This window comes from Erythranthe guttata, chromosome 1 (genome assembly GCF_056151865.1).
Source record: "Erythranthe guttata isolate IM_541 chromosome 1, IM_541, whole genome shotgun sequence".
NCBI classification, from domain to species: Eukaryota; Viridiplantae; Streptophyta; class Magnoliopsida; order Lamiales; family Phrymaceae; genus Erythranthe; species Erythranthe guttata.
In genome coordinates this window covers 739960-765749 of record NC_142533.1, presented here as the reverse complement: position 1 = coordinate 765749, position 25790 = coordinate 739960, and the positions used below count along the sequence as shown (strand labels likewise).

Below are 25790 nucleotides of genomic sequence, written 5' to 3'. Positions count from 1 at the left end.
ATTTATTGGGTTTTTTGATAAGGTTCTTAGTGTTTTTATTTGTTTGGTAATGAAGTAGGATTTCGTCTCCAGGCACGCAATTTTATTTGTTTGCTTATAATTTGAGGATTTCTTAATTCGCTGTTTATTTATTTCATTTTTTAATTGGGGTTAGCGATTTCTCCAGATTTCGTTGAAATGTTATTCAGAAATTAATGTTCACGTATTATTACCAACAACCCTAGGTAAGATCCAAAATTTATAGCAAACATCTTTTTTTTTTTTTTTTTCCTTTCGTTGTAAATTTGTTCTTTCAGCATGGATTGCTAGGAACAATGATTGTACGACATGGTATATATAATTTCTCAACCGCATAGGCATTTCTCATGAGTCTGTCTTTTTAATAATTTTAAATTTAACAAAAGTGTTGGCATCTCTATATATGTGGATCAGCACTTCCACTGAATTTATATTGCTGATATAGCTAATTCATTTGACAGGTGGCAGGTGCAAATATGCAGTTCACTAACAAATTCAGTTTAGGATGACAAGTAATCTAATACATCTCCTCTATTTTTTAATCTTTGCTCGCGTGATGAAGAACATGGTTATGTAATACAAAATAGTCTATTGTGGTTCTATACCTCTAAATGGATAAATTGTTGGTGTATGCAGGGAACACTCCAACTGTTTTACATCCCCAACATGTGAATGCAAGCCCGATTTCCCCGTTGTATCTCCATATCCTTCTCTGAAATAACCTATGGTATTGTCTGCTATTCACTTCAAATTCAGTTTATTTGCCATGCATATTGTATTCCAATTTATGCCAAAACAATTTCAGATATTGATTATTCATAGTGCTCTAATTTGTTAGTATTAATCTTCAGATATTTTTTTTTACAATTTAAATTGCTACCATTTATACGTTTTTGTAGATGGAATTTTATTTCTTAATCAAAGTATGTTGAACCATACTCCGGTCTCCATCTCAGCAAATAAGGTCTTCTCCAAAAAAGTGAATCAGGATTCGCTCAAGGGCTGCGACATTTCATAGATGCTATAAATGTGATCGAGCATCTTATCCAAAATATATATGTAATAAATTCTTTTTTCTATGATTTTTCCAGGAATCAACACGACTGCTTCCTACATCAGTTCACCGTTGATTACAAGCTTCGTCAACTTCCTATCGGCAGATGACGAAAACTCAAAATGGCACCCAATATGATTCTCACATTCATTATCTTTACCGCATAGTGTGTAGAGTCACTCTCTCACAGGTAATGGTATTTTGGTGCTCATCATATTGGAATCGGAGTTTGAAAACTTGTCCACAATTTGTATTTTTTTAAATTTACAAAGTTTATTTTCATATTTTCGATAAAGCGAATTACAACTTTGAATCCCACTGCACAGTTCAAAGTTCATATTAGTATTTTTGGTTATATGATTTACATTAGAACCAAATTTTGGTAATTAATTAAGATTTTCACAAAGATGGGTTTGGTTTTAATTATGTTTTTTCAAATGTTAGGTTGAGCAATTTGTTATTTTAGTATTCTTTAAGGTTGAGCAAGTAACTGTATTAGAATATTTTAGTTTCTATTTAGTGTGGTTCAAGTCGTACAATAAATTTTATTATGACTTAGAATCCTCATAAACTTAAAAAACCTAACTCACCCGTTGAACATTTTGCCAGGGCTTCCGCAGATGTGAATCTTGATTTTGTTGCAGATGCATTTGCCAAGAGGAAAAGTAGCAAGGGGCAACAAGTATTCAAATTTTGACTTCATCAAGCGACTCCAGAGGCGAAGCATCAGTGCTCGAATTTGAAACACTTACAAATGGAAGGACATGATAGTATAATTTTTCTTACGATTACTGAATTTTTTTTAGTACGATCACGACAATGGTAATTTATAATTGTTGTATCTTATGATTACGAGTACGGGTATACAACTATATACATTGATTTATGGATTCGTATTTAGGTAATTTTATGTTACTGCGAAATGTATTTAAATGAAATAAATTTTTCAGTATTTATATACGTATTTTTAATTAGTTTTGTTAAAGAACTAAATAATGGAGTTATCAATTGCTAGAGTTCTAGAATACATGTATGACACGTTTATTAATTTTTATTTTGTTCAATATACTTCATTTCTAAACGATTAATTCATAATATGGCGATCTAAGTTCATATAACCCTTTGTCAATTTAATTTTACTAATAAATTTATTATATATTGTTTTATTACTATTTTTATTCACGACGTATGTAAATATTTTTCCTTTTTACCTTTGTAAATGCTACCCCGTGCATCGCACGGGTGTAGTACTAGTATTTAAAATAAATAATTAAAAAAACTTTTTTTGACTTAAAAGACAAATCTAATGAATTAAAGGTCCTACTCGTAAAAAATAAACAAAACTAAGGATAATGTTAAAATTAGATCTAAGACCGGTTCATCATCATCACCCGATGAGTTTGTGGATAAGTTTTGAGGACGTGGAGAATTAAAAAAAAAATGGAAAATTAAATTCAAAAGACAAGAGAGAGAAAGAGATGTAGAGAGAGAGAGAGAGAGGGGGTCAAAAGTCCAAAGCAGTAGTAGTAGAAGGACAGTAACAATTCGATCCATATCCGAAAAGACTAAAAGGCCACGCATTCACGCATCGCTTTCAAAACCCAACACGCTACCACAAACGTGGAACGCGGTGAATGGCCATGATTTTAGGTCACGTGAGAGGGGCGTGCCACGTGGCTGTCCGTACAGATTCTCTCCGGATTTGCTAGACAGGATAAGAAACCGGACATTTTGGGCGGATATTTTTTTCATGCCATGTCACTCGTATCCATCGCCCTGTCGTTTTAACGACAACCGGTTGCCGTATTGTGTATCGTAGTAAAATATATACTTTAAACGTTTATTTGTTATTTTTAAAATACTAGTAGATATTACTACTATTTAGTACGGCATTTAAATAAAATATTATTCAATCAATGAATTTAATTTTACTATACCGTGTGGTGTTAAAAACAGTAAAATAAAAAATGTATCAAAAATAATTGCCATTATTCTCCTTAGTATTTTACATTATAGTATATATCAGCTGCGTGACTAGCCATAAATAAGCGGTCTGCCGTGAAACTGGCATCACAGAAGACTTCCACGTGTCACGAGATCCTCGGTTCTTTCGGTAAGAAAACGCCAAAGTTCTCTGTACCAGGAGGAAGATATTTTAGTACTAATAAATAATAATATATTATTATTTTCATATATTTATTCGAGTTGCGGTACGCATGGGAAAATTAACTTCACCGACTGTAAAAGTCAAAAGTCAAAGCGACTGTGGCTCTGACCCAACAAACGTAGTTGAATTGGGCCCCAGAAGTAATGGGCCGTGGGCCACTGTAATAAACTGACCTGGGCCTGTTGGCGTGACTGGTGGGTACAAAACTTTTATCCAATTGTATCTGCCCTTACATTACTGTGTGCACTGCCCATTCAATAAAGGCGCACAATCAATTTTAATTAACACATTTAATTTTTCAAAATTTTTTTTTATTATGAATCATAATATAAAATTATTGTAGGAAATAATAGAAAGAAAATAAAACAGCACCAAAACATTGGCTATGCAGTATGCACCCAACATACTTATCAAAAAAAAAAAAAAAAAGCAGTATGCACCCAACATCTCACAAAACCAGCACCTCAACTACTAAAATATTTAATAAAGTTAAATTAAAAAAATAATAATAATAATAACAATTTTATTTTATTCTGTGGGAGCACAAGAATCCAACTCTCTAACAGTAAAAAACAAGCATTCAATAGAGTCTGTGAGTATTTGAAGTGAATGCCAAGGTAAGGTTAGTAGGTATTTATTTAATTGGGGTTAATTATTTAGTATTATTTAACCACCACTTGGTTAGCATAGGGCCCTAGTGAATATAGTGGGAGGAAAGGCTAAAACAAAAGTTACCGCAGAAAAGTTAACCTAACCATGGTCAAGTTGAAACAGCTAACTACGGTTAGAACCAACAATTTATAAAGGAACCCTAGCATGCAAATCCATGGCGATCATGACAGTCTCTCAGTGGAGTGAGTCAAAATATATAGGAGAGAAAAAAACAGCAGAAAAATGATGATGATGATCGGAGATCCTCATAGGTCAAATCCAACCGTACAAATCCCGTATTGGGATTACCAGAGAACCGAAGATCCGACGGCCCACATTCACTCACCCATTACCCACAACGTTTCCACAAATAGCCCAGATGGTTACCACCACTACGAGAAGGCTTTGGCGGCGCTTCAGCGCTACCTGCCCTCGAACCAAGACGACGACGTCGTCGTACAGGCGGATGACGAGGATTCCGACAATTTCGATTTTCCGGTGGACGCGTTCTCGTGCGATAATTTCCGGATGTTCGAGTTCAAGGTGAAGAAGTGCGCACGTGCCAGGTCACATGACTGGACGGAGTGCCCGTTCGCCCATCCCGGGGAGAAAGCCCGCCGGAGGGACCCACGCAAGTACCACTACTCCGGCAGCGCGTGCCCTGACTTCCGCAAGGGCGCGTGCGTGAGGGGCGACACCTGCGAGTACGCCCACGGCGTATTCGAGTGCTGGCTCCACCCCGCTCGCTATCGTACGCAGCCCTGCAAGGATGGCACCCACTGCCGCCGCCACGTATGCTTCTTCGCTCACACCCCCGACCAGCTCCGGGTCCTGCCGTACAACAGCAGCCCAGACGCTTCCCCTGCTCGAACCGGTCACGATCCGTTCATTCTGGTCGGATCCTCTCCTAAATCTACGCTGTATTCTCCGCCATCCTCTCCGACCACCGCTTCACCTCCGGTCTCACCCGGTGGTTCTCTACGTCTGAGTCAACTCACTGAGTCGATGCGCGGTCTGCAGCTGAAAAAGATGAAAATGGGATTGGGCATGGGCATGGGGTTGAGCCTGAGCCCACCGTCGTGGGGCCTTGGATACGGGTCACCGCGAAGCCCGTCGGCAGTCCGACCCGGATTCATGAGCCTTCCTTCCACTCCCATTCGGGCCGTACCACGGCCCGGTTACAGTGCATTCGACACTAATTGGGGTACTTCTTACGAGGAGGAGCCGGTGATGGAGAGAGTGGAGTCCGGAAGAGCGCTTCGTGAAATAATCTATGCTAAACTCGGTAGAGAGAACTCGTTGGGTCGGGTCGACCGAGTGGACCCAGCAGATACGGTTCCAGATGTTGGATGGGTTTCCGATATGCTGAACTGAGTTTCCGGGTCGGGTCATGAGGTTCGGGTTCGGGGCAGCCCTGTTACTATATCCAAGTTCTGACTGTTAAAAATTGTTAATATGTTTGCTGACTCATTGAAGATGGTAGTGTAAATACGGGTTGCATGTCCGGGTCGGGTTAGATCCGTAGTGTTTGATGATTAAATATTTGATTTTGTTGTGGTTAATTATTAATTATTTTGGTTAATGTCGGGAGGGGTGAAAATGGAAAGTACTATTAAGAAAAAGGAAATTGAAAATTTTGTAATTTTTGTATATAGCATGTTCAGCTACTGTTTTGATTATTAATTATTATATATATATATATATATATAAATATATATATATCTGTTTTAATGAATTTAATGTGAGAAATATATTTAAATCACAGTTTATGAATTTCCATTTTATTTTGACAATGTTGGTTTTTGTTGGACCAAATTATATAATGTTCAATTTGATTAATTGAGGCTTCTGTAGTACAATAAAGAAATAAAATGTTGTTGAGATGATATATATTTTAGTATTTTATCATCTGCAGAAAAATATAAATAATAATAATATTTAAAAAGAAAAACGTTGAGTACCTCGATACACAATTAAATAATGTTATCCAAGTTTTGACTAAGTAAAGAAAATTTAATATAAGAAAGATTAGATAGATAACGACGTGGACTTGATAAACACATCTTCCCCACTGATCTTATCCTTAGTTACTTACTTTGATTAAATAAATGAAATGAAATAAAATAAAATTAAATATATATTATCACTTATTTAAAAAAAAATAAAAAAAAAAAGGGTCTTCCTTCTACTTTTAGTTGTAAGAGAATCTAGAGACCATTTCTAGGTTTAGCAATGCAGTCAATAGTTGAAGGTATTTAATTGCCTAATGGGCTATTGGTAAATTTTGCAAACTCAAGTTTTATGGGAAATACTACATAGTATATTGGTCAGTGCAAAAAAAAAGATATATTTTTTTTTTTTTAAATAAAATAAAAAACTAAAAAGCCGACAAAAATATGTGTTGATTGACAATCAATAAGGATCAAATGTACAGAGTACAAAACAAAACCTATAAAGTGTGAATAGAGCTTATTAGTGGGATGTTCTTTTCACGAAAATTGTTGTTAAATCTCCTTTTATTTTGATTACACCACCTTCCTAATTTTAGGTAATCTTGTAATGTGTTTTGGAGCTTATTTTTATTTTTATTTTTTGAAAAAAATGGAAAAAATGATTGAAAATTAAAGTTGTACCAATCATGTCTAAATGTTTTAAAAAATGTATTTTATAAGAAAAATAAAGTGATCTTTATTTTTATTTTTTAAATAAATTTATTGTTTACCGTAAATTATTCATTTCATATGTTTAGTTCAAACGGAACTTTGATTTACTCGGTGCACGTATATATCTCGGTTTCTGTAAATGACTAAGTTATTGCATACATCAATTATATAAAGCCTAGACCAATGAATTTCAATTTAGCTAAAAAGGCCCACCATATCTAATGTTTGGGCCCCCTGTAATTTTCCCTTAATTCACAGCCTCGTCTCTTTGCTTCTCAATTTTCGTTTGACAAAAAGTCCTAATCAAATATCACATCAGATGCCAAACTATTAAAATAAAAAATATATATATACTTTTAATTAAATTAAAATTATTAATTAGATAATATATAATTATGATTATATGTATTACCATGTGTATAAGATAGTATATAAATCTATGTAATTAACGTTTGATACTCTGTAATGTAACTGTGTTTTATATTTAATAAATCAGATATGAAGCAATTTTTCAATTAAATTTCAGCGTATATCAAATTATTGATTTCGATAGTGACAAATATGTATATATATAGAAAAGAAATTGAGTAATTAAAAAGAAAATTTGAACAAACTTATCCAATTCATGGCATTGGACCATAGATGTGACTATGACACAACTCTAAGTCTCTATCTCCCACCATTACTTTAGCACAAAAAGGAAAAAAATAGCTACTAAATACAAATTAAATTGTCCATAAAATCATAATTATATGTTTATAACGACCCACCTCCTTAATCATTTTTAGGAGCCATAGCTGGTGATTTGGTTTGTTTCTCTACGACGATGAAGCTTATCACCATCGTCTCACTGGTCGAACTTGACCCCTGTTATTTTGAGTTGTGTTTGTTAATATAACAAATCAATCGTAAACAAATATATTTGTTCAATCAAATATGAAGTTCAGCTCGAAATCAAGCTTGATTAAATCTATCATGTATATTTTTTTTAAATCTTTACTTTTTTATGATTTTGGCAAGTTTTACTGTTTTAGTATGACTGCAGTAATATGGAATAACCGGGTGGGCTATTTTGCTATGGGCCTACCTATATTCATCGTCACTAGACCTTAATTCATACTTTCTTTAGAGAATGTGGGCTTTAGCCCACAGAGGAAACATCAATAATATGTGTATTTTTAGTGATATAGACCAATGTTTTCAGAACCAGACGACTATTTGGGTCATCGTTTATAGGGTCGAACCGGTTCAACCGGGTTTTTGATTTTTTTTAATATGCCATTATTTTATTAATTTTAATGTTTTAAAAATATTATTTTCTTTATTTTTTTAATCTCCGAGTTATTATTTTCACTTTCATCCACATCACTTCACTTTTTATATATTTTATTGCTTATACTTTATATTTTTCCATTTTTTATTCTTCAAATCCGGTAATCGAACACCCCTATTAGATCACCCATGATCATATCCCAGAATTATTCGACCACTCATGACTAGATCCGGTCATCCATTACTAATTTGTGAAGGTTCTCTCAAATCTAGCCACAAATAACCAACTCAACGGTGATTAGAGAGGTTTTGGCCGAAAACCGGGTTCCTTGACTGACTCGTCGGTTTTCGGGTTTTGCCCCGTTGAACCAGATTTTGGTCATTTGACCCCGGTTTTCGATTTTTAGATGTTAACCGGACTGCTTTATTGCCGGGCCACGGTCAAACCGGTCCGACCAGTCGGTTTGGTCCAGTTCTAACAACATTGATAGACATTTAATTCTATGTTTATATATTTAGTGAAAATTTATAAACATTAATTAATTTACATTTTTTTTCTTCATAAATATCTTAAATCATCGAACTCCCTCATTTTAGAATTCTTTGATCCGCAATGGAAATCAAACGACATTGTACATTCCCTTGCACTAGTTCTTACATTTTAGGGTAGAGAAATGATAAAAATAAATATTTGCACGCTTTAATCGGTTAGTTTTTATTTTCTTCATAAAAAATAACAAAAAATAAAAATAAAACAAAAAAAAATAATAAATGGTAGTTTACGCTTTATTCTTTGTATGTTTTTATTGCCTTTTTCTTTTTACCAAAATCTAACATCCAAACACAGCATTATACAGTGTGTGAAGTGGGATTCGAGTTCTTCACAATTGTAAAAAGTAGACTGATTTTAGAGGAAAAAATAATTGACTAATCAATTTGAAAGGAAATTGTCCAGAAAATTGGGTAAGCCTTAAATATAACAAAACTTTTCTTTAGTGCATGTGGGGAGTCGTCTATTTCTTTTTGAAGTCTATGGTCGGAATATGTGACGAAATTTACATGCAGAAATTATATTGCTGTCTAGAAGCAAGACTTGTTTATCTACAAGTGTGACTATTGACAATAATCCCTCTCTCTCTCTCTCTCTCTCTCTCTCTCTGGAATCTTAACCAAAGCATATTAAGACAAAGATAAAGAGGTAGAGGATTCTAAAGTCAAGCTTACTACTAAACAGTTGTGAAAACAAGAAAAGAAAAGGACTGTTCCTCAACATTGGAAAATAATATATGAAATATCATAATCTCAAAGATTTATCTTGATCACCTGCACACACACACACACACACACACACACACACTATAATATATACACAGTGGTGGTAGTATATATATCAGGTGCTAACTAGTGTGTGAAAATATTAATAGAGTGGAGGAGGGAGGGAGCAGAGGAATTAATAAAGAATGGGAAGGAATCCATGCTGTGAGAAGAGCAAAGTGAAAAGGGGGGCTTGGTCTCCACAAGAAGATGCCACTCTTATTGATTATCTCCACAAGCATGGCACCTCTGGCAACTGGATTTCATTGCCTCTCAAGGCTGGTATCTCTCTCTCTCTCTAGAATCTCTCTCTCTCTCTGGAAAATAATTAATGCATAAACTGGAAATATAAATAATATTTAGCCAAAGCTCAGGTCTTCAGCGTTGTGGAAAGAGTTGCCGCCTCAGATGGCTTAATTACCTTAGGCCAGATATTAAGCATGGCCCCTTCACACAAGAGGAAGATAATATTATTTGCAGTTTATACACTAAAATTGGAAGCAGGCAAGCTTTTTTTATATACATGTATATTTTTTTTTACTTGTATAATATATAAATTCACTTAAATTATTCTTGTTAATTCACTCATATATATATCCATAGATGGTCTGCCATAGCTTCACACCTGCCAGGAAGGACAGACAATGATGTGAAAAACTACTGGAACACAAAACTTAAAAAGAAGCTCACCACCACCACCACAGGCAAGGCTGCAGCCACCGCTGCCGCCTCCCGCTCCACCACAAACCCCCCAACAAATGTTTCCGCCCCAACTTCTCCGGTGCCTCTAGTTCTACCTAGCAGCAATAACTCTGTCCTAGCGAATACCGACGACCAAAGTGTTCATTCGTACGACGAACCCGTAAATTTCACCTTACCGGGATTGATTCTAGAAGGTTCGAGTAATTATTCAAGTGGCAATAACAGTTGCCCTTTTATGGATGAAAGTTGTGGAGTTCTGAGTTGGATTTGGTCTCAAGAGGAAGAAGCCATTGGAGCTGATAACAATGCAGATTTGTTCAGTATTTTCTCTAAGCCACATGGACTCAGTCAAACTCACTAACCTCTACACACATCAAATGTAAAGGGTAGTCTTTTGTGCATGTGATGTGTAAATTGCTTTCAAGAAATATCAGGGAATGTACATAATTAAAATTAAGATGTCACCTTATAATTATTATGTATATATATTATGCCTCAATGTATAATGCAATTATTATCTTAACATGTTGAATATTCTGATAAATTTAACTTCATAAAAACAGCAGATTATAATGTCATATAATAATATAGGCTCTTCTGATACACACTGACATGACTCAAGTAGGATAATCAAATATATTGACAGAAATAACAATCCCATGCTTGAAAAATAAGATATGCTTAAATGACTCCATAAGAATTCAAAACATGAATTACTTTGTCATCTATACAGTTTTTTCTTCGGACCGTAAATGCGTAATCCAGGAAATTTGGTCTGAGAATGGGCAGTAGCGAAAGCGTTGGTCTCAATTATATAGTACATCTAATACTACTGTTTCTTCGGATTTTCGAATTGATATCTGCAAGGCAGCCATCAAATAATAACTGTCATCAGCCTTGTGCATCATTCACGAATTCTTTTCCGTTAGGAAATCCAACAATAAAAACCAAAACAAGATCGACATAAACTTGAGTCACGTAACACTATACACAATCAACGGCAAAAGAATCAAATATTACATCAAAATCTGCAGAGCATTTTACGTTATCAAGAATTCAAGGCCCATAAAATTGAACTGGAAAGCAGATTGTGGTAGTATATACACTAACTAGCTTATAATTTTCTTTTCCCATTCACTCAAAAGTCAAAATAGATAACAAATCAACAGGTAATATAAAATCCTTATATATAGTATAGCACAAATTGGCAATAATCCACTGTTTCAGTATATCATACATGCCACATAATTGTTAATTCAAATTTCTTGAATTGCTAGAATTTACCAATCAAACACTAATAACATAGGATAAGAAAATGACCTCCTTAAAGGGCCATTTCTCTCTGCAACTCAGCGAGCTCGTCGTCATCATCTTCAACCTTGACTGGTTGCCTTCCAGCTGGAATGCGAACAGGACCATCAGGAGCTGTAGTTGCAGGTTGCAGAAGCTGTTCCTCCAGCTCAGCTCCTTCGAGTTCTTCAAGCTCTGCCTCCAATTCATCCTGTGGAAGAAAAAAAGAATAAGATGTTTCTCTTCACATAAAAGAAATAAAAAGAATAAAGTATCAGCAAATACGGCGTACCTCATCGAAGTCAGCTGCTGCGCCAATTGGTGTTGAGAGTGCTTCTTGAATTTGCTTCATATTCTCCGTCTGCTCGTTGATTTCATCCATTGTCTTGTCCACGTCATCAATATTACTACATAACGAAAAGCAAGTAGAGAAATGTCAATGAGGAAATAAAATTTTACGTGTACCAGAGCAAGGTGGGTATGTGTCTCTAAATAACAATCATGTCAAGATGTCATGTGCTAATTAGTAATCTGTTGCTTTTCATAATTAACGTGACAGTCTATTTTCCCTTCATATCCAAACATGAAGAGAGTAATATGAACCCTAAGTCGTACACTTTTCTGTAAATAAATTGAAATTCAGCAGTGACGTGCTGCCTTGAATAATAAATGATAAGTGTGGATAAGGTGAAACGCTTTCAAGCTAATTAATCTTCATAAAGCTTCCCTTGATTCTATAAATAAACTACATCATTTTCCATTTTTTATCAGTTCCTGCTCTTTCCCAATTATTCTCAGTGCTGGTGGGTGTTTTTTTAATCAAATGAGATGAGGATTGTCTTTGTTAACTGCTCACAACTTGCTAACTTAGCATATATATGACTCCACAGATTTATTTGGGGTCAACACAACTTACGTTGCCTTTTGCATAGCTTTCATTGCAGCTGCTCCAGTTCTCAAAGCGTCGACAGTTTCTGTTGTAGCTTTTGCGCCCTCTAACATTATCATCTGCAAACAAGGCGCACGAAGAACTTAACAAGATCAGGTGGATAACAAAACTATCAGCAGGAGAAATGCACAATTGAACACTTATCAAGAGAACCTGGTCATGAATGCGCAATTGGAAATTTCCAAGCTGCTCAATTTGTTGCTCGTAGAGCCTTTTCCTCTTCAAACATTGTATTGCAGCTATAAAAAAATTGCCAACAGGAACGTCATTAAGAAGATAGCGATTAAATTACATACTATGCCTAGTCTTGAACTTCAAAACAAAGTGCAGAATATTCTGAAGTAATACGTCAAAGAAGAACATTGCAACCACATAATCATACCCCTTTTATTTTTAGCTCTAGTAAACTCCTTGGCCTTTTCAACTTCAGCACCAGCCTTCTTCAAGAGGACTTTCTCTTTTTTCTCGAGCATCTCAAGAGTCTGCATAACATGCACAGCAGGAGTTGAGTAAATTAGGTACCACAGCGATGATGATTGAATTCCATCAACATCAAATCATCAAATAAATTATACCAAAAATAATTTGACCACTAAATTATACAAGACACAAGCATAGAAAATACGAAACGTGCAAGTAAGAGAGGGTCTCCTAGATAGTCATGTTTTTATCACCATTTTCTGCACCATGGAGGACGAACTAAGAAAGTATTTGGAAGCAAATAACTTATTAAGCTTTATAATTCCTAAAACCAATCTACATGATTAACGCGAGTTAAAAACAGACAACTATGAGAATATCTTTCACAATATCGCAAAGTGCAAAACATATGTGAATACGGTACAACACTCCAAAATGCTAGCACAAACACTAACCCAGAAAGGAAAATGCAAGCAGAACAAGATGTTTAAACTATAGGATCCTACCCCAAAATCATATTTAAAGTCACCCATCTACAGTTATTCTACGACACCAATCATATATTCAGAGTTTACTAAAGCTTCAACATACAAATCAACATTTATTGCATTAATAAATAAAAAAAAAATAAAAAATTAAATTACGGCAGAAACAAAAGAACTTTTTAAAATAAACAAAACCTCGTTTAACTTGTCCAGCGTTGCCAGAGCATTGGTCTCTTGCTTGGGCTTGCCGAAAATTCGTGTAAACATCGTCGATGATTTATTTTCCCAAAACGATTATAAATTACAGAGAAAAAACTCAAAAAAAAAATTGGAGTCCTACCCCTGCAATAAAAATAAAAAACGCAAGCCGATTTGATCTATGAACATTGAGAATTCGGATTTACTTTAAAATGACAACAGAAATTAATCGAATATTCAGCTGAACATATATAAATCTGTGCTTATCGAATCATCACCAACCTGGGGATTTAAACGATTAGAAAAATCGGTCGGATTAACCAATTAACTTTATGCAAAATATCGTAATTACGAAACAAAATATACAGATTGCAGAAGTCGCTGGGTGGGTTGAATCCTTCCGTGTTTTAGATCGCTTCGCTTGGATATGGGGTTAGAGGGAAGTATCAATTGACAGGTTGTTCATATAACAATGTGACGGACCAAATAGATTTGACGCTAGAAAAGATCTCCATTAAATTGCATAATAGTCCCTCATGTTTTGAGACTTGTTCAATTAGGTTCTTTTAGTCTTTTTAGTTTTCGTTTTAGCATGGCAATTTCATCAAATTAAACAAAACACCAACGTTTACTTTTATAAAAGTTTTTACAAACAACTAATTTTTGTTTTCAAACGGCTCAATTCCCTATTATCCAGTGTTCAATCTAGAAATCCAAGTAAATGGCGACTTCAATCGAAAACCATCACCATGCTACAATTATTCGAAATCCATAAACTCTAGATTTACCACAATACACATATTGAGTTGACTTACCGACACATTCATAGTCAACACATTCATATTATTTGTCCCTCTCTCTAAGGCAATATAAATAGGCACATAACCAAGCTAATGAGTTGCCGGAAAAAGACAAGCTAATGACAAAAGTACTGTAATATAGAGAGAAATAAAAGAAGAGAGAGAAGCGACAAGTTCAAAACTAAACTAAGAGTTGAGTTGAGAGAAAAATGTTAAGTTCGAGCGAGTGGATTTTCACAATTAAACAAAATAATCTGAACGGTCAAAATCTAGAAAGTTGACTATGAATTGAGCTTCAATTGACTTGGGCATTTTCAGAAGCTGGACCGCTGATAGCTAAGTAAGTATGAGCCCAATCTTAAAATTTATTTATGGGCCCAAATGTTAACATGTACACTTGGTTCTCTCTCATTCATTTCCTATTCAACTCAAAACGGTCCTCCGTCTTTCGCTAATTAAAATTCGATTCAAAATCTAATAATTTATATACAGATATATCCTAACTTTCGCATCTTGATCTGTTGTTTTCCATTTCCCCAGCAGATCCAGCCATGGATTTCATGAAGGTCTTTGATCAAACTGTCCGTGAAATGTATGCAATTTTTTCTCGTTTAATTATTTATTACTCGTCTTATTTTGTTAACCGACTGGCTTAGATTTTTCTCTATGTTAAATGCAGAAAGAGAGAGGTTAATTTGAAGGTGTTGAAGGTTCCAGAGATTGAACAAAAGGTAATACTGATAGATTTATATGAATCATGTAGTTTTTTTTAGCTCAATTTATCGATTTCAATTATGTGATCCAGCTACTTTACTGTTTTCAGCTTATTTTACATTTCTTAGTGGTTTATTCTACTAGAAGACCTAGGTGAAAATATGGCCAGATTTTACTGTAATTGAAATTTAGTTGTTGAAAACCACAAATGGAGGGTTAAAAAACAATTAAGGAAGAAAAGATGAGTAGGTGATACCTGGTATTCACAAAATTTTCGAACCGTGGCAGTGAAATAATGCCCAACCCGAAACATTTGTGGTTCATTGTTCCGATTCATATTTTTATGCACGAATATAGACTTCAATTGGCAAGGTTTTGATTGAATAACTATAAACCATCCAGATATTAGCACAGATTGGCTCCTTATTTCCAGAAAGTAGCATTACGTATGGGATGGTTTTTTGACTTTTCTATTTAAGTTAGGTGTTGGATGCGACGGATGATGAACCTTGGGGTCCTCATGGTACAGCGTTGGCAGAGATTGCAAAGGCCACAAATAAATTGTACTCTCTATACTTTTCTTTCAAAACTTTAATTTTTCCATGACTATAGTGTACTTTTTTTTCCTATAAACTTGCTTGAAGTACGACAATTTGCTTTTTGGCCTCTTATCTGATATGTTTGAGATTTTATGCAGCTCCGAATGTCAGTTGGTTATGAATGTCCTCTGGACAAGATTGACCGAGACTGGCAAGGACTGGCGATTTGTATACAAGGTAGCAGCTCATTTTTTTTTCTATAGCTAACGCACCGCATATTGAATTCGATGAGTCAAACGAGCAAACATATAAGCTGTTGTCCTTTCTTTTCGTCCTACTGTCATTATTTTAGTGAACTTTTTATATCGTCGGGGAGAAATTTATAATATTTTTCTGTGCTAGTCATTAACTGTTATAGAGTACCTGGTGGCTCACGGATCAGATCGTGCTGTTGATGACATAATAGAGCACACCTTTCAAATATCTGTATGTATCTTCATCTCTGACTAACTCCCATCTGTATACTTTCAAAAATGGCAAAGTTGTAGGGAGATTATTAACTGGTTTGTCTCTATCCTTTTGTTATCGTTCCATTTTCGTTTCTCTAGTCTCTGGCAAGTTTTGAGTATGTTGAGCCAAGTGGAAAGGACCTTGGAATCAATGTAAGAAAAAAGGCAGAAACTATTGTGACTCTTCTGAATAACAAAGACAAAATACAAGAAGTAAGAAGTAAAGCTGCTACGAATCGTGAGAAGTAAGCTTATGCATTGAGTTCTAAATTCGAACATATTGGTTTATGGTTTGTAACTTTAACTGTTTCACCAATGGTTGATTTATGATCCTTATTGTTGCTTGTTAGGTATATTGGAGTTTCATCATCTGGAATAACATACAAATCAGGTGCAGCCTCTTTCACTAGTTCTAGCTCTAAGAGTAGTGATCGATATGGAGGTTTTGGTAATCAAAGAGACAGCGAGACGTTTAGTGATAGTTACAACGACAAGGATCAATATGGTGAAGATAAATATGTGAAGTCTACTACATCAAAGAAAGAGTCTTCTCGTTACGGCAGGTCTGTGTACTGTGGTTACATCCGTCACTGTGTAGTGTAACTCTTAATTTTCCTATATTTTCTTCACGAATTTTAAATCTTAAGAATGTTATGGTTTTGTGCACCTACTACAAACCATAAAAAGCTGTCATATATGCTCGTGGGTGCATAACTTGAAGGATCAATTCTAGTATTTCACTCTTTATTTCATATCAGCTGTCAAATTATGCAAAAATTTCCAGTGAGTTAACATTTTTTTTTCTGGAATTCTTACTCTCTTCAAATACTCAAAAAATTATTATGTCTATGATGCATTTTGGCATAAGCTCTCTGTAAGTGATTTATAGAGTTTTGGACTTAGTGAGACAAGTGATACGTTATCGGGTTTGGTAATTTAGTCTTTGTTTTGTTTGATGATACTTCTGGTTTATTCTCTCTAAATTTCAAGAATGTTTTGCAGCATGGGTCAAGACTCTCCTGCCAAAACTGCATCAAAAACATCAACAAAGACTAGCAAGCCAAATATACAGGCTTCAGTTACCTCACCACCTTCAGAACAATATGATGAAGATTTTGATGACTTTGATCCACGTGGGACTTCTAGTGCCAGTGAGTAACAGTAATGAGAGCCCACTTTTTTGTTATGCTGTAAAATCTGGACCGATTATATTGTTACGCTTTCTGCATGCAATGTGCGTGGAAACAAATCAACAATCCCTCCCTTGTTAAGAGAATATGAAATTTTAACTTCTAAATCTGGGTAAAATAGCTGTTCATGGTCAGTCGCTCGAAATGATGCATGACTTATATCCTTGCACACATGTAATATATGCGATGCATATGTTAAACTTCCAGCATTGAACTTAGTAGTGATTGTAACCTGATACGTTGTATGGTAGCATCTAGCATGAATAAGACAAATAACAAGGGAGGTATTTCTTCTCACTCTTTAGCGACAATAACTGTATATCTAAAATGCTGAACTGTTTAATCTCTCAACTCGATTCTCACACCCTATTTGGACGCCGTTCTTCCAAAATGTTGTTGCTTAGTGAAATTATCAACTGGTGATAAAGGGACACCATTCCTTTTATGAAATGTTTTTAAACTATCTTTTGCAAATGTTGAACAGAACCTTCTTCTGGAAGTCAACAAGTAGATCTATTTGGGCAAGATTTTGTCGGTGACCTTTTGGATGCACCCGTATCTGTTCCAACCCATAAGTCTAATTCATTGGACGATGATTCATCAGAGGTTGATTTATTTGCTGATGCTGCTTTTGTATCAGCAACACCCCCACCAGCAGGAGGGAAAATTCCTGAGCCTCAGGTAAGGCTTTTCTCAGAAGTACTTGACATGGCTCTCTCTCTATATATATTTCTTGTGTGTGTGTGTAAAATTGAAAAATCGACAATTATTCAATTCTTGAAAATGCTCAAATCTTCTGCTGCTAATTTAGTTTGTTCGGGGTCTTTTGCAGATCAATGTTGATCTATTTTCCTCCCAGCCTACCCCTTCTCCTGCTGTTTCTACAGCAACGGATTTCTTTGCTGCACCTAATCCAGCTTCCCAACTCAATAGCCAAGCGTCAAAATCTGCCAACATTGTCGATCCATTTGCTGATGTTCCGTTGAACAATTTTGATGGATCTGATCCTTTTGGCGCCTTCACTTCTAACGCAGATCCTATTTCAACATTTTCTAACCAAAATTCTTCCAATGATGAAACCCATGGAAACATGAAGGGAACTTCCACTGAAACCAAGCCCCCATCAAAGGATGCTTTTCAAGTCAAATCTGGAATATGGGCAGATTCTTTGAGCCGGGGACTAATTGACCTAAATATAACCGCACGTAAGTATTTCTCACTGGCAGCAAGCACTGTATAAGTTGAACAACAAGTTCTTGCGAGTTGCAAATGTTTTTTTCAACTTTAGACTGAAACAAAAAAAATGACAAAAATGTGAATTAGCCAATATTATATATACCCCAAACTGGAAGCGATAAGTGTTTTGGTTTATGCTAATATTATTTGTGTTGCAGCTAAGAAGGTCAACCTATCGAATGTTGGTATTGTCGGTGGGTTAACTGATGGATCAGAAGAGAAAGACAAAGGGCATTTGCCTTCATTTTACATGGGCAAAGCTATGGGTGCTGGAACTGCAGGTGGTAAATCTGGGTTCACATCAACACCATTAGATGATGACTTCTTCTCGAGCCTAAGCACCCAACAAGACCAATTTGGAAGCTTTCAGAAATGAATTATTATTATTATTATTATTATTATTATTATTATTATTTCTCACCTGAAGGAAGTGCTGGTATTTGATTACTACATTTTCACTTGAGATTGTAAGGGTTTGATTTTCTTATCATGTGAAGCTTGTAAACAGGAGATGTATATTTGTGCTTGGATGTCGTTTTTGGTTACATGTAAGCTTGTTCGTGAGAGATGTATACTTGTGTTCAGTTACCTGTAATTTCTATCATTTGTTACTCTATGTGCCATTAAGGAGAAAACTTTGCGAACACGTACCTGCATTTGTTCATGTATTTCACTTCTACATAAGGTATACTACATACAATGTGTCTATCAACAAATATTAGGTGCAACAAATTAGGAGTTTGTTTAACCGCATTGGAAAATACGCTGCATATGTAATTGTCTTTTAAAGAGTTACGATCGAAGGGGGATCCTGGGTTCAAGTCACAACTGGTCTAAAATATTCGATACAGCCCCTTCAATATACATCAAAATTGGAACGTGCTTTGTTTATGCCCCAATTTTTCACAAACACAAGATATCAAATACAGACCATTTATTTACACCAAGAACTTTTGCTAGTAGATTTGCAGCATTCTACCCCTTATCATGGCTGCTGCTTTCCTGACTTGCTTTACTGGGCCAACTATGAAGACCTGCACCGAAAGTGGCAACATTGTTATTTCTATCGTAGAGAATCATAAAACCTTGAAATTACAAACATATTTAAAAAAAAAAAAAAAAAAACAGATTAGGTTAATGGGCGGCTAGTAAAGACATACTAGTAACTGAAAGACTAACCTTGTCTGGAGGACCCTTATCACCTCCGAAAAATATTTCAGCGCTGCAAATTTCATCATAAAGACAGGATGAAAGTTATCTCGAGTTCAATCAGAAGAAAAACAGAAACATTTTTCTAAATAGGATATGCACAGTATAAACACATCGAAAAACATGCGAATGGGTTAAAGGCTGATCATCTAAATAGAGATGCCATCATTACTTGTGCTGTAATTAATAAAATGAAAAGACCACAATTGTGCATCATGGGAGAATAGCATACCTGCATGATTCCTTTATCGACAGGATATTAGCTCCTCGTTTTCCAATAACACATCCCATTTTTCCTTGTGGAACATCAAGAACAGACAGAATCTCTTCTTCTGGAGCATTTTCATCAGCAATCAGATTGTCTGCAGCAATGAAACAACCACAGAATCAGCATACGAGATATGAAATTATACAGTAGTATGAAAAGGTGAATACAAATTCAACAAGGTCCTCCATCAAACACATACAAATTATAAAGGCAAGAGAATCCAATAACCTACTTAAATCTCATAAATATTTTATGACCAAAATTTACATATTACCAAAGCTTCTTTTTCCATTCGGTACCCTTAACCTAAAATTGTCACAATGTATAGATTTTGATTACTCACCAGATTCACATTTTTATGGTAGGTCAACCACCTGCAGCAATGCAATTGTACAAATAAAAACCAGCAATGCATCCTGAGACACCATCTTGATGACAGATATTAGCCTTGACTTACTATCTATAGAATCACTGACTAGACCAACCATATCACGGTTCCAATATGTCCACGCTCACCTAGCCTTATTCATTGGATAATGGTTAATACCCAGATCAATCTATCACAGGGTGATCCTCATGTATTAAAGTGTGACTTAGATATCAAAGTTTTCTATTTTTAGTATTGACTCTACTTTTTCTTCAATCAAAGAATTGGTCGACGTGGTCCAGATCCAATTCCTGTGTATTGACAGTTTAATACAAGAGTATGACTAGAAAATCAGCCATTGTTCTTGAGAATTGTGATATTACATTTGCTATATGACAACCAAATAAATCCGTATTTGTATTGTATTTGTTCCGAGGTAGTTATTTCCAAATAACTGAGTAACAAAATGACAAGCACATTAATAAACATATACATTTTTCTGGAAAGCCCATGGTTATATGATACAATTGATAACCCTGTTCATTATAATGTTATGTGTCAATGCCCCATATCTATTTAACACTTGCAAAGTACAAAGATAAAATAATATCAGAGTGGCAGAAGAGATTAAATACCTGGAACTGGAGGCAATGCTGGCCAGTCGTCAAAATTATTTTCACTGATGCAGAAACAACGGCAATAAAGTGCACCACGAACTGAAAGATACCACAGCGATCTCTGGTTTAACTTCTCCACCATCTTATGGTAAATAAATGGAAGAAAGCGGACATCGTCTGCAGCTGCCCGGACCATTAGTTCAGATAATGGTCTATATGTCCAGAACTTCGGATCCTGGGAATGAAGAATTTATCAGGAACAAGCCAAGAAAAACAGCCAACATTAAAACTATTCCACAGGAACAACAATTGTTTCCAGATTTTCAAGTGTAACCAACAGAACTATAGTAATACATGTCATAAATCTTAAGGTTGAGATTTTAAACCATTCTCAGTTCTCACTATGATTGTGGACTAGAGTATGCAAAATTTTCAAATAAAATTTAAAAGAACCATGGAAGAGGCTTAACAAATGGCAACTGAAATTAAGACAGCACCACAAAATGGGTAACTAATGCACATAGATAACTACAATATACGAGATGCAAGAAGTTGTAGATCCCAGTTCTCAAAGGTTCTCAAGTACTTCAAGGAAGCACGAATTAAGTAAAAACATGAAAAATGACCCATTGACAATCTGTAACTGAAAAATGAAAAGCTCATTTGCTCCCAAAGATGTCAGAATGACTCTGATGTTCAAATTTTTTAACTCCAGTAGAAATGGAGTCGATGACTTTGTAAAATAATTTTCAGAGTTCAAGTCACTTTTCATACTTCATAGCAACGAAGATTTAAATAAATATCCTGACATTACTAATTTCAGGTAGTTTATTCGTGGGCATATATCATCAAATGGTTGATAGAAAAAATCACAAATTGAAACATAAGACTTCTGTCGAGAAAGCAAGAACATAACATTTCGTCCAGTTAACTAAATCAACCTGATTCACGTAATGATAAGGAGTTCCAGAATAAATAAGAAGAGACCAAATCTAACCTGCCTCAAGAGAATGCGAACTTCTTCCTTTTCAACATACGATATACCTGTAACAATCCTTCTTTTAAACACAAGCAAATTGAAGCTCTTGGCATAAAGAAACACACAATATAGAAGTCCCTTATAAAAGAGCATCTAAACCTTGGATACAATATACTAAATAGTAAAAAACTGGGTAACACCAAGTTTAACATAGTATAAGATTTATATGGATAGAACAAAGTTGAAAACAACATAGCGAAACATATAGTTCTTTACACGGAAAACCAAATTGAAAAACGGCATAATAAAACATAGTTCGCAAAGCTGTGGAGGATTATGTCTAAATACATGTACAAACTTGGAGTTTAACATCGGGACAGAACAACCAATTAATTGTGGAAGGGGCAACGGTAACAATACTGATGGTTTTTCCTTTTAATTGTGTAAGCTAATTTTTATTTTATTTTTGTTATACCAAACAGATTTAAGCATAACTAGTCTTATTGACCTCATTTTAGTAAACATAATTTGAGGTGTACAATTTTCACAGGAGGGTGTGATTTCACAGAACAGTTGGTTCCCAAAACTGTAGCTCAAGTCTCAAACCCTCATTCATACATCGTTTCATCCATGCTATGCATCTTCACCAAGCAAATAACTGACTAGAATTCATAACAGGTGAACAATAGAAAGTGTTCTAGTCCCAAAAAATGATAAAGAATGGAAAGGAAAAACAAATTGATTACCACCAAACCGTGGGTCAGCAAGCAAGCCAACAAATGATATGTAGTCATCTGGCACTCTTGTCTGTCCTTCTTGCTCCTTTATCAGAGAATAAGCAATCTGCTTGTGAACATCACCGAAAGGAGGCAAAGAGTTTTTTAAAATTTCATTTTAAAATCAAAAGAGATAAAGTTATTTCTCAATTCCATAAGCTATTGAAGGCAAAAGAGGAGAGGAAAAAAAATGGCAATCACACACAACTTTTGTGCAATCCAATTTTCCCCAGAGAAGAAATCTCTATATGCCCACTCACACACACAGACACAGAAACCCGTCACCAATACCAAAAGTCATCAAATCCAGCATATCTAATCAAGGGCCAGAGATACATACACCCTATCACCAGAAGGTTTAAACTGAAAAGGACACCGGAGTTGCTGACAGAAAATTAGCCCAAAACTCGTCAAGTAAATGGACTTTCAAGTCAAATAGAAACTGTTTAGATTATCTGACCACATAGTCACCACTAGCACTAATAAATTGCAGATAGAGGATTAAGTATTCAAACATTCATTTTTCAGGCATAGGAAGTTCATGTACTTTGCATGTTAAGGTATGATACAACTTCACAGAATAATCTGTATTTGAATTTTAAATAATCATTTTTCTGAAATTCAACAACCAAAATAGATACCAACCTGCGTGTCCACGACATTATGCAACTTAATGCCAAACTGAAAGTATAGCGCCTGAAACATATAAACAGACATGAGAAACAAATTGTGGAATATTTTGGACAACATGAAGGTGGATGGGAAGAGATCAATCAGCAAGAGACCTCACTATCTCGTTTGCAGTCGTGGATGACTTTAGTGATGTAATTAGACTCAAGTGCAGGCTTACACGCTTTAACAAGTGTCTCTCCACCCTCAATGGCATCAACCAGATATATGGCATTTGAAAAGGCAAGCTGCACAAAAAATACCATTAGGCAAGAGTACACAAACGTCAGAGCAGTAAAAACTCACAAATTTTGGAGGCTGTAGAGATTAGTGTTTCTCATTGGGCTGGCGTTCATTATCAGTATTTTATAACGAACTAGCTCACGAAACTAAATCCTTCATTTCCATTTCAAGGAAAGATGAACTAGTCAGAGCAGTAAAAACTCCACGTGTCTACACAACAAATATTTGATTAAAGTCGCTCTCAGTCTATGACAGTTGAAGTTTTGTAAGTAGCCAAGAAAAATAACCATTAATAAACAAAAAAGTTGCATGATATGAGTACATGTAGTAGTACGCAAACTTGCTTTTTGTCAAATTCTTACATTTATTTAACAGATGCAATCAGAGAAAAAAGTTAAAAATAAAAAATGGAGTTGACATTGCTTTCTGGACAACACATTGATAAAATGCCCTCAGCTTCTAGGAGTCCACAAAAATAACGAGATGGTATATTGCGTAAAAACGTATGGACAGTTGGACAGACATTAAAAAAAATCGAAAATGGAAGTCTGCAAAAGACAGAAAGGCCAAAATTTAGAGTAATCATCTCTTGAAGTTCAGAAATATCAACCCCCAGCCCAAAAAACAACTATGCTCAAACAAAATTGAAACAAACCTGCATGATACAAAGAGTCCCGTGACGGCAGAGATCCACCCCCTCACAGTCAAAGCCTATGACCAGTTGCTTCTCATGTGAAGGCTGCAGGAATTCTGCAGGAAGTTGAGAAGCATGGGTGACAACATGGATTGGAACTGTAGACAAACATTCTTCGTTCTCAACGGGTTTGTCACCTGAAAAATTAGAGTAAAGGAACCTTCAATATACAAATGAGGTGATTAGGGAAGTTTTAGCTCTTACAGATGACTGTACTAAAAGCAGCATATGGCACATACGCAGACATAATTTAACAAGGCACTTTCTCCTCAAAGTTTTTTCCAGCCAACATTTAAAGCTAAGTGACCCCATTTTCATACACTGTTCTATTGAATTTTAAAAATCACGTAACTGCAATTGATGTACAATATATGAGCCAACCTGTGGAAACTGGAAAGGCTTGGGTTCTCAGTTAAGCATCTAGAAACTGACTGCGATCAGTCGATTCTAATTTTTTTAACAGTATAACTTCAAGATCAAGAGTGTCGAGTGTCGACGAATGGTTCTTCCTCCCAAATGATCTCAAACAAACATGATTCTATGCTTTGAAAGCTACCACATAAATAAATTAAAACACCACACAAGTACAAACAAAACCATTCCTTCATATATATTTCTCCATGTTAGATAACCAAAGTTTCACAAAGGCGATGAGTGTTTCACCTCTATATCACTTACCAGTTTACATGTTGTCTACAGGCACACTCATTTCTGTTGCAGTTTAACGAGTCCAACAGCTTTAATTAGCTAGGTTTTAGTACATAAACAAAATTAACCCTCTGTATGTATAAAAATGTATGCATACGGGAGCATAAATCCACAGCCACCAACATTTATCAACAGTTACCCAAAAAATCCACAAAATCGCGTCGAACTAACAATAAAACGTAAGTACAAAAGAAGGAAAATATACGAAATGACGTGCTACCCCAAATTAATTCTCAAATATCAATTTTCCACTTCTCCGTCAAAAACAATGGCCAAACAAATGAATAGAACACCGATTTCCAGAAATCAATAAACAGATTAGATTACACTGATTTAACGGGCGAAAATAATCGGTTAAAATCGATTCAAATGCGTATCAAATTTAACTTCTGATCATTTCGAAATCATCTATTGAATTAATTGAAAAAAAAAAAGAGAGAGAGGAGGATGAAGAGGAAATTACCAGGGTCCGGAGGGAGAGGAATGTGGGTCTTATGAGGGGACGCCATTCCAGAATTTTTGGGGAAATTCCGAAATGGATTTCAGCGTCTATTTAAATGCTCTGCTGCACAAATGCTGAGATCGCCGCCTCTGGTTCGTTTCACTCCAATTTTATACAATAATATAACAACCATACGTAAGCAAAGCTAGATGCTGCTGTTTAATTATTTTGAATTTAATATGTCAAAGAATTATGCAATCTATATCACATTAGTCTAATTATTTGGATTATAATAATAATAATATAATTTTGAAAAATAAATTTCCTGTGCAAGTCGTGATAATTGTAATCCATAATCGTATGTTCTATATCAGCTTATAATAATTATTTGGATTATAATAATAATATAATTTTGAAATACAAAATTCCCATTATTCTAATTATTTGTATTATACATTTATAATGATAGATTTTTGGAATCACTTTTCTTATTTTCGTCATTAGATTGGACGAAATAAAGTTGACTTTAAGAATGAAAAATGTTAGGTTTCATTAAGGGGTAATTGCACATAAATCTATTTTGACAACTAAAAAAAGTCACGTTTTAAATGCAGTTCAATCCTTCTTCCGTCTTTTTTATTCTCTCT

At 35.1% G+C, this 25790-nt stretch overlaps 5 protein-coding genes across 6 annotated transcripts; 3 read left to right on the top strand and 2 right to left on the bottom strand.

Moving 5' to 3' along the window:
• The first annotated feature begins 3995 nt into the window (after positions 1-3995).
• Positions 3996-5540, top strand: LOC105977151 (zinc finger CCCH domain-containing protein 23). The gene has a single exon (XM_013002428.2). It carries the CDS (start codon positions 4134-4136, stop codon positions 5262-5264), a length of 1131 nt encoding a protein of 376 aa, XP_012857882.1. The 5' UTR covers positions 3996-4133; the 3' UTR covers positions 5265-5540.
• A 3384-nt stretch (positions 5541-8924) lies between these two features.
• Positions 8925-10370, top strand: LOC105977208 (uncharacterized). The gene is made up of 4 exons (XM_013002502.2): positions 8925-9023; positions 9250-9421; positions 9514-9643; positions 9743-10370. The coding sequence occupies exons 2-4, from the start codon at positions 9286-9288 to the stop codon at positions 10200-10202; spliced, it is 726 nt and encodes a 241-aa protein (XP_012857956.1). The 5' UTR covers positions 8925-9023; positions 9250-9285; the 3' UTR covers positions 10203-10370.
• Positions 10371-10391: 21 nt separating this feature from the next.
• LOC105977209 (vacuolar protein sorting-associated protein 32 homolog 1) lies at positions 10392-13677 on the bottom strand. The gene is made up of 8 exons (XM_013002503.2): positions 13466-13677; positions 13181-13327; positions 12463-12562; positions 12234-12319; positions 12048-12139; positions 11424-11538; positions 11162-11342; positions 10392-10701 (listed from the first exon to the last, which is right to left on the bottom strand). The coding sequence occupies exons 2-7, from the start codon at positions 13250-13252 to the stop codon at positions 11166-11168; spliced, it is 642 nt and encodes a 213-aa protein (XP_012857957.1). The 5' UTR covers positions 13253-13327; positions 13466-13677; the 3' UTR covers positions 10392-10701; positions 11162-11165.
• Positions 13678-14354: 677 nt separating this feature from the next.
• On the top strand, positions 14355-18743 carry LOC105977110 (clathrin interactor EPSIN 1). Of its 2 annotated transcripts, none has more exons than XM_013002379.2 (11): positions 14355-14575; positions 14663-14714; positions 15181-15260; positions 15395-15473; positions 15639-15722; positions 15845-15990; positions 16096-16308; positions 16748-16896; positions 17420-17616; positions 17768-18140; positions 18330-18743. In XM_013002379.2, the coding sequence occupies exons 1-11, from the start codon at positions 14535-14537 to the stop codon at positions 18545-18547; spliced, it is 1632 nt and encodes a 543-aa protein (XP_012857833.1). In that variant the 5' UTR covers positions 14355-14534; the 3' UTR covers positions 18548-18743. The 2 variants fall into 2 exon arrangements, with proteins under 2 accessions (XP_012857833.1, XP_088671012.1); XM_088814886.1 differs by having other exon boundaries at positions 15177-15260.
• Positions 18744-18910: 167 nt separating this feature from the next.
• Positions 18911-25387, bottom strand: LOC105977111 (3'-5' exonuclease domain-containing protein / K homology domain-containing protein / KH domain-containing protein). Its single transcript, XM_013002380.2, has 10 exons — positions 25165-25387; positions 23955-24130; positions 23173-23304; positions 23033-23083; positions 22358-22454; positions 21630-21676; positions 20651-20867; positions 19613-19742; positions 19351-19393; positions 18911-19205 (listed from the first exon to the last, which is right to left on the bottom strand). The coding sequence occupies exons 1-10, from the start codon at positions 25208-25210 to the stop codon at positions 19128-19130; spliced, it is 1017 nt and encodes a 338-aa protein (XP_012857834.1). The 5' UTR covers positions 25211-25387; the 3' UTR covers positions 18911-19127.
• Between the last annotated feature and the right edge of the window lie 403 nt (positions 25388-25790).

Excerpts from the sequence above, each read along its gene's own strand:
- LOC105977151 (XM_013002428.2), top strand. The coding sequence starts at position 4,134 with ATGATGATGATGATCGGAGATCCTCATAGGTCAAATCCAACCGTACAA.
- LOC105977208 (XM_013002502.2), top strand. The coding sequence starts at position 9,286 with ATGGGAAGGAATCCATGCTGTGAGAAGAGCAAAGTGAAAAGGGGGGCT. Across the intron at positions 9,422-9,513 it reads TTCATTGCCTCTCAAGGCTG|GTCTTCAGCGTTGTGGAAAG; the intron begins GTATCTCTCTCT and ends GCCAAAGCTCAG. Across the intron at positions 9,644-9,742 it reads TACACTAAAATTGGAAGCAG|ATGGTCTGCCATAGCTTCAC; the intron begins GCAAGCTTTTTT and ends ATATATCCATAG.
- LOC105977209 (XM_013002503.2), bottom strand. The coding sequence starts at position 13,252 with ATGTTTACACGAATTTTCGGCAAGCCCAAGCAAGAGACCAATGCTCTG. Across the intron at positions 11,539-12,047 it reads AAAGCTATGCAAAAGGCAAC|TAATATTGATGACGTGGACA; the intron begins GTAAGTTGTGTT and ends TTCGTTATGTAG. Across the intron at positions 11,343-11,423 it reads CAGCAGCTGACTTCGATGAG|GATGAATTGGAGGCAGAGCT; the intron begins GTACGCCGTATT and ends TTTCTTCCACAG.
- LOC105977110 (XM_013002379.2), top strand. The coding sequence starts at position 14,535 with ATGGATTTCATGAAGGTCTTTGATCAAACTGTCCGTGAAAT. Across the intron at positions 14,576-14,662 it reads GATCAAACTGTCCGTGAAAT|AAAGAGAGAGGTTAATTTGA; the intron begins GTATGCAATTTT and ends TGTTAAATGCAG. Across the intron at positions 17,617-17,767 it reads GGAAAATTCCTGAGCCTCAG|ATCAATGTTGATCTATTTTC; the intron begins GTAAGGCTTTTC and ends GGTCTTTTGCAG.
- LOC105977111 (XM_013002380.2), bottom strand. The coding sequence starts at position 25,210 with ATGGCGTCCCCTCATAAGACCCACATTCCTCTCCCTCCGGACCCTG. Across the intron at positions 21,677-22,357 it reads TGCTGACCCACGGTTTGGTG|GTATATCGTATGTTGAAAAG; the intron begins GTAATCAATTTG and ends GGATTGTTACAG. Across the intron at positions 19,743-20,650 it reads AGCATTGCCTCCAGTTCCAG|ACAATCTGATTGCTGATGAA; the intron begins GTATTTAATCTC and ends TCATTGCTGCAG.